The following is a 12,252-nucleotide window of genomic DNA, read 5'->3' as shown; positions in this document are numbered from 1 at the left end:
CAAGTTTAGGGTTCTGTCTTGTTGTTAAATTATGTAGATGTTGGAATTGATAGTACTTTCTCTGTTTGAAAGTGACAAAAAATATATAACTTAATCCATACAAGATGTCTTATATAATAGTAATCAAGATATATTGGGAGTTTGGGGGACAACAAGGCAGATGAAGTTCAGTGTGTATAAATGTAAGGGTATACAGTTGGGGGCTAAACTATGCTTGAGCTTACACCTTAAGATGTACACTATTGGGTCAATTTATGATGGAGAAGCATTTAGGTACAAATGTAAATCATAGACTTGGCAATAGCATGCAATGCCAGTCTCCTGCATTGAATATGATACCATTCTGTATTAAAAGGGACATAAACTCAAGAGAGAAAATAGTCATTTTGCTCCTTTATAAGGCACTAGTGAGGCAACACCATGAATATACAGCTTTGTTTTGGGCACCCATTCACAAAATGAATGTGCTAGAACCGAAGAGCGTACAGAACTGAATTAATAAGGGCTATGAAATATTTAAGCTATGAGAAAAGATTGAGTTAGATCTATTTGCACTACAAAAGAGAAGATTAAAGGGGAGCTAAAATCTCTGTTTATAAATATATTAATGGTCCTTGTTTAAAATTCTGCAATTGATAATTTTAAAGTCCCACAGAAGACACAAGCCACCCCTGGAAAAAGAGACTTAACTACTATAATTAGTAGCCTTTATTTATCGAACGCCACAAAGTTCCACAGTCAAATACATGGTGGTAATGCCAACAAAAATCATAGTTCATAGAAACAAATGTTCACAAAAATGTACATAACAGAAATGAAAAGCATAAGATCCAAATACAATATGTAATGTAAGAAGGGTAACATAAATCAAATCCAATTACAAAGGACAATTACTAGGATGACAAGGGTAACAAAAGGTGACAATGGATTGGTAGGAGGCAAGTGAGGAAAAAGTGGAAGGAGGTCTATGCATGTGAGAGCTTTCATGACCTGGTTGGAGTCGAAGAATAAGGGGGGTGACATATATAGGGGTAGAGGGGGGTGATACGGAAGGGTTAGGTAGTGGTCTGGTAGATTTTGGTGTACAGGTGAGTTTTCAGGGAGGATTTGTAGTATTGGAGGCTGGGGGAGAGACTGATAGAGTGAGGGATCACGTTCCAGAAATGGGGATCTGCACAGGCAAAGTTTTGGAGGTGGGAGTGAAAAGTGGTAAGCAAAGTGAAGGAGGAGTTTGAATTGGGTTATATAGGGGATGCGGTGCCAGTGTGGGAGAGGCAGAAGAGCGACATAAGAGAAAGATTAATCTTGCCACAGTATTAAGGAGAGATTGAAGAGGAAAGAAGTGTGGGAAGGGAAGGCCAGATAAGGCAAAAAAAGACAATTGTGGTCAGCGCTTGTCCTGAACACTGCATATTTTTGTGCAAGTAGCAAAATGAAACCATGAGGTATTAGTTCATATTTTAATCACAACCTTTAATCTTGCATCCCTGGGAGGATCCCTGGCAGGTTAGTGCATCTGATTTAAGAGAATTTTAATGGTGTTTGAAGCATATAGGTCAGTGTAGGATCTGCATATTTTGAGGTACCCTTGACCCTTGGATGCAGCCTTAAATGTTTTCATCAAATATGAACTAATATCTCATGTTTTCATTTTGCTAGATACACAGAAATATGCAATATTAAAGACGAGCGCCAAAAACAATTGTCTTTTTTTTTTATATACATGTATGGCATTTATATTGCCATGCAGCTGGTATGAGATAAAATTAATGTTTTGGTGCAATCAAGGAAGAAGAAGAGTGAAATCCTGGCAATGTTCTGGAAATTGAATCAACAGGAGTTCGATTGGATTTGGGGAGAAAATGAGAGGGAGAAGTCAAGGGTGCCATTAAGGCAGCACACTTGAGGAACTGAGGAAATTGTGGTGACTTGCAAAGGATAAAAGACAATGAGCTCTGTTTGTACTATATTTATCTTAAGAAAGCGTTGTGATATCCAGGAGTAGATGGCAGGGACACAGTTCAACAATCGTGAGGAGTGAGAGAGGTTGGAAGGAAAGGTAAAGCTAGGTATCATTGGCATAGAGTTGTTACTGTAGACCAAAGGAGCAAATTTTTCACCCCACAGAGGAGGTGTATAGAGTGAGAACAGCAGGAGTACAAGGATGGGGCCTTGAGGGACCCCAGGGAAAAATGGGAGAGGGGGAGTTGAGGAAGTAAAGGTAGAGATGGAGAAAGATCAATTTGAGAAAGAAGAACCAAGAGAGGGCCAAGGAAGGGAAGGATGCTCAGTAGAAGAGGGAGGTCTACTGTGTCAAAAGCATTAGAGAAGGTTAAGCACAAAGAAATGACCCATGGATTTTGCTGCAGGAAGATTAATGACTTTGGGCAGAGTGGTTTCATGGAGTGAATGATTCAGAAGGATGAAGTTTTCAGAAAGGAAGGTGGCAAGGCGGGTGTAGACCAGCTTCTCAAGAATTTTTGAGGTGAAGGGGAGAAGAGACACTGGGCAGTATTTCAACAGTGAGGTAGGGTCAAAAGGTTTTTTTGAGAATGGGTGAGACAGGGTGTGTTTGAAGTATGCAGGATTTCTAGTGGGAATGATCTGAGTGGCCATAATCATCAGGTGAGGGGCATGGCTATCATTTTAGCCATTGCTCATCGTCTCTCATAACCACCTCTCACTCCCGCCTATAAGACTTCTGCCGTGCTGCTCCCCACTTATGGAATTCCCTACCACGCTCAATCAAACTGTCCCACAGCCTTCAAATCTTTAGATGCTCTTTAAAAACTCATCTCTTTTTTAGAGGTGACCTTATCCTTGATAACACTATTCACACTAATGCACCCTCACAATTATCCCAATTTCCACTCTGAAACACATTTACTCCTCTTGTTTCAGCTGTGCCCTCTTCCACTTATAATGTAAGCTCTATAGTGAGCAGGGTCCTTCATACCCTTAATTTTTATGTCTATATTTATTTTGTCTACGTTGAACGTACCTCTTTTTTGTATGCTCTGTTTTCCCAGTGCGCTGCAGAGCACTGTGGCGCCTTGCAAATATACGATAATAATAATAATTGATCAAACAATCTACAACTCCTACTCATACATTTCAAATGCACAGGTGTCACAAGGACTTCACTTCCTCCCATGAAACCCGGCTGTCACCAGGGCAACAGCCAGGATGCTTCTGAAATCCACTGCCCAGCTAGTTTGACAGCTGGGTTCGTATGTACATTCTGGACCTGATTACAGCCTCCTGAGGCTGATTGCCACACCTGTGGCTTCCTCTGCTCATTGGCTCCCTCATGTTTTAAAGGGAGGGTGGGCTTAGCCTCTCTGCTGGTTATAGCATGGATTCCTGTCTGTTGATGACCTGCCACTCTGTGCCTGTATGTGTTCCTCTGGATACTCAGGTTCACTGCTGTTTGATATATCGTTGTGACCCTTGGCTTGTTTACTGGATTCTGTTTGTTTGCCTGTTGCCCTGACCACTGCCTGAGTATTGGTCCCTATTAGCCTATCTGTTGCCTTGATCGCTATCTGGTCACTGGACTCCATTTGTCTGCTTGCCTCCCAGGATTACTTAGGATTCTGTCCTGTCTTCAGGTATCCTCCTACCACCTGCACTTCCCTTTCCAAACATAAGCTCTTACTACTCAGAGATTAAGACCTGGGGGCATCTGAGTACCTGTGAGCTAGCCTCGCTCTACAGAAAAAGTGGCTGCTATAGGCGGAGACCTCTTATACCTGTTGTAAGAGTTTATGTTTGGAGCGCTGGCCTAACAACGGGGAATGCTGCATGCACTATTGTTAAGTTCATGCAGCTCACACTTCAAGAGCAGAGCTGGGTGAAGCAGGAATTACCTCTCAACTGTCCTTGCAGTCAAAATTAATCCCTGACTGAGCAGGACAGTCGCCCAAAATTGGGGCATACTACCAGAATCGGGACAGTTGGCAGCCTGTTCTGCTCTCCCCTATATGTTCATTTAAATTAATAAAATTAACAATATTCCCATTTAATAAATACACATATTTCTCCCCCAAAAAGTCCCAACATTAAATAGTATTCACATTTAATAAATAAATAAATATATTCCCCCTTAAATAGCCTAGACATTATATTAATAGTATCTTCCTTAAATAAATTCACCTATTTCACCCTAATCAGCACCAGCATGAAATAATTCGTATTCACATTTAAAAAATAGCTTTCCTGCTCCCCACACCCAGACCATCTTTCAATTAATAGGCCCCAAACCAGTCCAGCTTTAAATTAGTAGCATGTGCCCCTTGTTAAACTAAATAGCCCGCAACATCAAATAAATTTACTCACCAATAAATGAATATCCTACTATTAAATGATTAGCCCCACGCTAGTGTTAGAAAACCAGTGGGAGTTAGAAAACCATCCTGACTGTAGCAGGACTGAGGAGGGCAGCAGGTTGTGAGTATTGATATTTCCCAACCGCAGTAAAGGATTTTTTTTGCTTTATATTTACCAGCCATAGTATTTATTGTAAGGTAATATTAAACCGTATAAAAGACAATTGAATTACAATATTTACATTTTCTTTATGGAGGCAAGACTCTCACTCTGATTATCCTGCATCTTTGTCAAATACTAAAGTGTAAGGGAGTATCCACCCTCCACCACCATTAAAAAGGCACTATTTTGATAAAGTGAAAGTGACAAAAAGTTTGATTAGTAATAAACTACATTACCTTAATATGCTTTTAAATTAGCTTTTTTTCATATCCGTGGAATAACCATGCAGCGAGATTATCATCATCATCATTAACATTTATTTATATAGTGCCAGCAGATTCCGTAGCGCTTTACAATTGGGAACAAACATTAATATGTCACGGTTAGCTGGGATACAGACCCCTGAACTGCCAAAAAGGGCGAGACGTGTCAGGCTGCTGAAGCACCAGAGCAGAGGAGAAAGCGTTCTTAAGAAACTGGAATGCCTGTAAGGCACCGGGAGGCCAGGATTTGGTATTGGGCCCCTTTGCGGGTGAGGGCAGTTATGTGAGCTACAATGGTGGAGAAACCTTGGATGAAGCGCCGATAATAATTGGCAAAGCCCAAAAAGCGCTGGATAGCTTTAATGCTCGTGGGGAGTGGCCATTGTAAGACATCTCGTACTTTCTCAGGGTCCATTTCGAGACCGGATCCAGAGACCAGGTAGCACAAGAATGGAATTTGTGGAAGTTTAAAGGAGCATTTCTCCAATTTACAGAAAAGTTGATTCTGTCTGAGAAGAACTTCGGCCACATGTCTCCGATGAGAAAGGAGGTCTTGAGAAAATATCAAAATGTCGTCCAGATAGACGACCACATAAACATAGAGGAGATCCCGGAAGATCTTGTTCACAAAGGTCTGAAAGACGGCCGGGACGTTACACAATCCAAAAGGCATAACAAGGTATTTATAGTGGTCATCCCAGGTTTTAAACTCCGTCTTCCATTCATCTCCAGCCTTGATCCTGATGAGGTTGTGGGCACCGCGGAGGTCTAACTTGGTAAAAATCTGTACGCTCCTGATGCGATCAAAGAGTTCCGTGATAAGAGGTATAGGATAGCGGTTTTTGACTGTAATGGCTTTAAGGCCTTGATAGTCGATACACAGTCGTAAGGTACCGTCTTTGTTCTTGACGAAGAAGAAGCTTGCTCTGGCCGGAGAAGTAGAGGGCCTGATGAATGCATGGTGGAGGTTCTCTTTGATGTAGTCTGACATTGCCTGGGTCTCAGGCAGAGAAAGTGGGTATACTCGACCCTTGGGGGGTACCTTACCGGGTTGTAGAACCATCGGGCAATCCCAAGGTCGATGAGGAGGAAGGTGTTCAGAGCGAGCCTTATCAAATATATAAGCTTAGGAAGCATACTGAGGAGGGAGACCTTGTGGGAGAGGGGTAACCACTTTAACAGGGAGAATATGAGGAAGACATCTTTAATGGCATGCGGATCCCAAGCGACAACTTGGGGCGAGCACCAATCTATTTGCGGGTAGTGAAGTTGAAGCCAAGGTAAGCCCAGGATGAGCGGACTGGTAGCAACAGGTAGGACCAAGAAGGAGATTTGTTACAGATGTAGAACTCCTCCTTGAAGGTTGAGCAGGGGAGTGCATTCAGTAATAATCCCCCTAGATATTTTTGAACCATCAATGGCCGTAACGACAATGGCCCTCTCCAGAGGCATAACGGGTAAGGCGCACAGAGTAACCAGGGACTGAGAAATAAAGTTGCCTGTTGCCCCAGAATCCACTAATGCAATAGTAGTAAACAAATTCCCGGAGACCAGGATGGACACGGGAAAGGAACAGGTTTTAGAGCCAGAACAAATAGGAGAGGATTTGGAAGACCCTAGCCTGACCTCCCCGGAGCAGGTTAGGGTTTTGCGTTTCCAGGCCTCTTGGGGCATGAATTCAGCAGATGGCCCAGATCAGCACAATAGATGCAAAGCTTGTTTTTCAGTTTGCGCTCTCATTCCTCCGGAGTTAGGCGAAAACGTCCCAATTCCATGGGCACCACGGGAGATAACGGGTGTTGGAACCGAGGTGCCATGGTGGAGGGGCAGAAGGAAGATTCCTTCTCTGAAGATCTCTCCCGGAACCTCAGATCGACCCTGTTGCAAAGGGAAATTAGGGCGTCCAAGGTGGGGGGCAGCTCTTGACAAGCCAGAACGTCCTTGACTTTGTCAGAAAGGCCTTGCCAGAAGGCGACCACCAGGGCATCATTATTCCACTGGAGTTCTGAGGATAAGGTGCGGAATTGGAATACATACTGAGCTACCGAATGAGTCCCCTTGCGGAGCCGGAGGATACTGGAAGCCGCTGAGGAAACCCGACCGTGTTCATAGAATATTCTTCGAAAAGCCGCAATGAAGGTGACCCTATCGCTCAGAAGTGGGTCGTCTCTCTCCGACAGGGGGGAGTCCCAAGCCAAGGCCTGTCCAGAGAGCAAGGATATAATATAAGCCACCTTGGAGCGATAAGTGGGAAAATTCTGAGGAGGGGAAATGGATGGAACATTGATTGAGGAAGCCCCGACGGGATTTCGGATCTCCCTCAAATATAGTGGGAGTAGGCAAACGGAGGGTAGACGGAGCAGATGCAAAAAGGTGCTCAGTGGGTTGAGCGGCAACAGCGGGATCCACAACGGCAGGAGGAGCAGTGACTTGCAGAGAATCCACACGGGTGACTAAGGCTTGGAAGCACTGTAATAACTGTCGTATCGCATCTTGCTATTCTACTCGGGAGACCAGGTGCTGGAGTAGGTCCTTTGCTGAGGGTTCCGTGGAGGGATCCATCATGGCTTGTTCTTACTGTCACGATTCGATGGGATACAGACCCCTGACCTGCCAATACTAACACACACCAGAGGCGCGGAGTCTAATGCAGCGGCTGGCCTTCACCAGGAACCCCCACAAGGTGGTATGGACTTCGAGGCAACCGCCACACAGGTCGCGGCCCTCTGGTAGTGGGGCAGGATCCACGGAGTTCAGTGAGTTAGAGATCGGTGGACTCCACGAATGACCGTGGGAATAGCGGAGCAGCGTGGAGCTGTGATAGTCTGCGGGTTTGCAGGGATGACCGCTGGGATAGCAGAGAGCTGTGAAACCTGGAGTGGTCTGCGGATTGCAGGCTGACCACTGGGAGAGTGGAGAGCTGTGAAGCCTGAAGTGGTCTGCGGATTGCAGGATGGCACGGGTTAAAAAAAAGGGACAATAGCAGCATGACACAAAGGGATTAAAGAAAGGAGGGACAATAGCAGTATGACACAGAGGGGTTAAAAAAAAGAGGGACAATAGCAGCATGACACAAAGGGGTTAAAGAAAGGAGGGACAATAGCAGTATGACACGGGTTAAAAAAGAGGGACAAGCAGCATGGCACAGGGGGTTAAAGAAAGGGGCAAAGGCAGCATGGAGGGCGCAGTGTGATCATAAGGGGGCATAGCGTGGTGATGATAATGGGGCACAGTAATGTGTGTGTGATGGCACGGAGCTTTTGGCAATGTAGTGTGTGTGAGGTAGATGGTGGCTAATTAATGGCTGCTATTTTGTTTGCGGGGTAATGGGAATACTATTTTAATGTTGGGGCTGGAGGAAGGCCTAATTATTAATAATGGATGTTATTGATTTAACGGTGGGGCTGGCTGTAATTTTCTAAATGTAGCCATTTTTTTCCAAATAGGTCCTCCAACATTCCATGATCCAGACAAGCCGCAACTAAAGAAATCTGCAGCCACAAGTGGTAAAAGTGAGAAGAACAGGTAGGACAGAGCAGCATAGTGTGTGAAATGTTGTGATTCTAGGAGGGACAATGTCAATGTTTGGTGAGTCCAGTGTGTGCAGGCCAAGACTGAACTCTTTGTGTGCACACTGCATTCTTCCTATACTACACAAGGGTGCTAGATGTCCTGCAAGTCAGGAATGCTTGGACAAATGTCACGTTCCGCGAAATTCAGGACCTATTGATTTTATTGTGCTAGCCACGCCCCAACAGCACATTGCCACACCCCCAATTGTGCAACCATACACATGAATAATTTTGCTTACTCAACTATAAGGGGGGGCCCATGAATTTGTTGTACCGGGGCCCTGAATTCCTCTTGGCAGCCCTGGATAGCGGAGAGCTGTGAAGCCTGGAATGGTCTGCGGACTGCAGGGAAGCTTCAGACTGAAGGAAACATCCACTAGGAGAATCCAAACTGAACCTAAGAACAGGCTCAGAGGAGAGGAAGAGGCAGGTTTAAATAGTGGAGGGAATTCCCTCAACCAATAGGAGGATGAGAAAGGCTTTAATACAGCGGAGATCAGTCGGAGCGCCGGAGGGGTAAGTGAGCCGGGTCTCGGCTAGCGCGTCCCCGGCGTATGACATAATAAGACAATACTGGGTAATACATACAGACAGAGAGGTAAGAGAACCCTGCTCGTAAGCTTACAATCTATAGGACAATGGGAGTTTGAAACACAAGGGCATGTGCTACATTACATTGCACAATGGACCAGCTAGAATGCAAAGGTAAAAACATTGAGTGGACTGTGTGTGTTGGTCAGAGGGTTGTTGTCTTGCGTTAGCTGTGTAGAGGATGGTAATAGGGTAACCTAGGGAATTAAGATGGTGGTTGAGGAATATCATAACCTTGTCTGAAGAGGTGGGTTTTCAGTGAACGCTTGAAGGTTTGAAGACTAGTCTTATTGTGCGAGGGAGGGAATTCCACAAAGTGGGTGGAGCCCGGAAAAAAATCCTGTAACCAAGAATAGGAGGATGTGATGAGAGTGGAAGAGAGACGTAGATCTTGTGCAGAACGGAGGTGTCGAGTAGGGAGATATTTTGAGAAAAGTGAGGAAATGTATGTCGGTACAATTTTGTTGATGTCCTTATATGTTAGTAGAATAATTTTATATTGGATTCATTAAAATACAGGCAGCCAATGTAGAGACTGATAGAGTGGCTCAGCAGAGGAATAACAGTTTGCAAGGAAAATCCATCTAGCCGCTGCGTGCAAAATAGATTGTAGGGGTTAATGTCTGACTTTGGGAAGACCAGTAATGAGGGAATTACAATAGTCGATGCGGGAGATGATGAGTGCATGAATTAATGTTTTTGCGCTGTCTTGTGTCAGTTATGTGAGATTAGCAAAGTTAGTGATAATATATTTCTCTTGCAGCTTTAATTCACTTAAAAAAAACATATGATGGCTTGTTTTTCATTTTCCAAGATTCCATACACAAGTTAAATTTAAGTAATCTCTCTGGCCACTGGATATAGTGATTTTTTGGGCAGGATAGTGTTGAACAAAATTTTTCGAGTTTTATTTTGAACTGTTGACAAATAAACAGTAGTGACAGCTTAATATGTAAGTGAAAACTATCAAACTAGTGCATCATTAATGTGTTAATGTCTAATTAAGTACAAATATTTAGGGCTTGATTTGCATTACACATGGGGTATGGTTATATGGGTGTAGTACCACTGGGTTATATAATGTAAGAATGATTTATTATTAGAATAAATGTCACAAGATTATAGTGCAGTTATAATAGTATTCTGTAGGTAATAAATGCCATTTGAGCCACTTTCAGAGCAGTTCTGGTCGGCAACTTTTGACTGTTACCCAGTAGCTTTATTTCCTTGTGCCTGGGGGCTCACAAGATGCGGGTCTGGTTGTCGATCCAGCAGAGATGTGACACACACCCAACCACGTTACCCTATGCTCCCCCAGCACCCCATTTATTTTCTTCCATCTCGCAGGGGAAGAACGGATCTGTAAGATCCGCGGCCACACGCAGTATAATGGTTGGTTCTGGGGGAGGGAGAGACCATCCTATCAATCAGAGATCAATCAGATCATCAACCAAATTCATGGCTGGAGGGGGTTTCCAGCCATGCTGGCAACAGTTGAAGGTGGGCGTGATGGAGACAGACAGTAGGAGAGAGGGAGGAGAGCAGGGGATGGATTGTGGGCACAGGTTGTAGAGCAAGAAAATGAAATAACAGCATGGACTTCAGCTGCCATGCTGAGGAGGGAGGAGCTCATGGTAGGCTCACTGGATGAGGAGTGGTTGTTTTTTTTTGGGTGTGTGGCAGAAGAGGCCTGGCTAAAAGAGATAATCAGTCTAAGAAAGGGTTCTTTACTGTAAAAGCATCAAAACTGTAGACTGCATTCTCAACTGGAATTGGGCAGACACGGTGGATAAATGAAATAAATTATTGGACATTTTCCTAACAGAACAGAGTATACATGGAAACTGGTGTTAGCACCACAATACACTATGTTGATCAAGGGAATAGCTTGTTTTCCAGTATGGACCAGGTAGGAATGTTTCCACTCCTGATTGAACTATGCTTTAGAGGTTTTTTGTCTTTAGATCAACTGAAAGGTTAAACAACATAAGTCATTTTTCAACCTAACCAATAGTGTAACCATGAACCAATTAAGTCTTATTATAGGAAGAAAAAGGCTGTATGCCCTCCTGCAAAGCAGAAGACCTTGCTCCTAATGTGCCATCTTTGGGCTAAATATATTACCCTGTGGTGTTATAAAATATTTAACATTTACATGAGAAATCATAAATTTTACCCTCCAAATGTCTTTTCAAGAACTTTTTTCTCTTTGATCCAGACATAAAATATTTTTCAATAATTCAATAAACATAAGACTATTGCCCAAATATTTCACATTTTGTGAGATTTGTTCTTCTCTGTTATTAAATATTTCATTACTCCACAATATTTGGTATCTTAGGATTTAGTTTTAATCTTAGTTCTCAAGTACCTCTAATGGCCTATGAATAATGGGATAATTGATTTAACCCCTCCTGCAAAATGATGATTGTAAATGCCATCCTTGGCAGCAGCAAAGATTACTTGCACCAATGCTGTCAATGAGATGTTGGGGTTCCAATAATGAACAAGGAACCATATCATTCAGCTTTAGGCCCCACTGACATTAGCAAGCAGTTTATTTTGTTTGGTCAATATGGAGTTACTGGTACTTTAATACTTTTAAATGGAAGTCCCTGAGATATTCACATATCACTAGGAATTTACATGTCTAAAGGCAGGACCATATTGGGAGACAGAACCAGGTCCTCTCATGCAGGGTATTATTAGAAAAATCGTGGTGAATATCTTATAACTTGTAACAGCTATATTTATATTAGTTACCATTAGTTCCACATCAGCATGAATCTAGCATAAGACGTTGTAAGGTATAATCGTGGAATATGAAGTCTCTGGAGTCATTAGAGATCTTGCAATCTTAATAGTACAATAGTCTAGGTCAGTAGCTGTCCACTAACAGTGAATAAGTAAGTTTACAGTAGCTTTGTTGGCTGTATATGTCTGAGATATACAATATCAGCTTGTTTTTTTTGTTCTTTCAGTAACAGCATTGGAGTTTTCTTCTGTGGACCAAAATCTCTTTCAAAAGTACTCAACAGTATGTGTTGTCTACATTCATCGTCTGATCCGAGAGGAGTCCATTTTCATTATAATAAGGAGAGTTTTTAATTATGTTATATAGAGAATTGTCACTTGAATGTTACTTTATGCATACAATACACTGTTGGTTTTGAGTTCAAAAAATTAGCAAAATAGATATTTTATTTACCTGACCAATCTAATGTTGATACCCACACTGTGAAATGGCAAATATGAAATGCAATAGTTATTACAGATTAAAATATAAAATTATGCTTTATGCCACATCACCTTTTAAATGAGATGTATTTTAACAA

At 42.8% G+C, this 12,252-nt stretch overlaps 1 protein-coding gene across 1 annotated transcript in view; it reads left to right on the top strand.

Annotated features, from left to right (window-relative positions):
* NOX3 (NADPH oxidase 3) overlaps window positions 1–12,025 on the top strand; it is a 151,383-nt gene extending 139,358 nt beyond the window's left edge. Inside the window, exon 13 of the mRNA XM_075200411.1 lies at window positions 11,899–12,025. Within this exon, the coding sequence (XP_075056512.1) occupies window positions 11,899–12,025 (127 nt within the window). The remainder of the gene's footprint in view (window positions 1–11,898) is intronic.
* Window positions 12,026–12,252: the final 227 nt, after the last annotated feature.

Source organism: Mixophyes fleayi, chromosome 3 (genome assembly GCF_038048845.1).
Source record: "Mixophyes fleayi isolate aMixFle1 chromosome 3, aMixFle1.hap1, whole genome shotgun sequence".
Taxonomy (NCBI): domain Eukaryota; kingdom Metazoa; phylum Chordata; class Amphibia; order Anura; family Limnodynastidae; genus Mixophyes; species Mixophyes fleayi.
The sequence above is the reverse complement of the archived record's forward strand: the minus strand, read 5'-3'. Positions and strand labels throughout refer to the sequence as shown.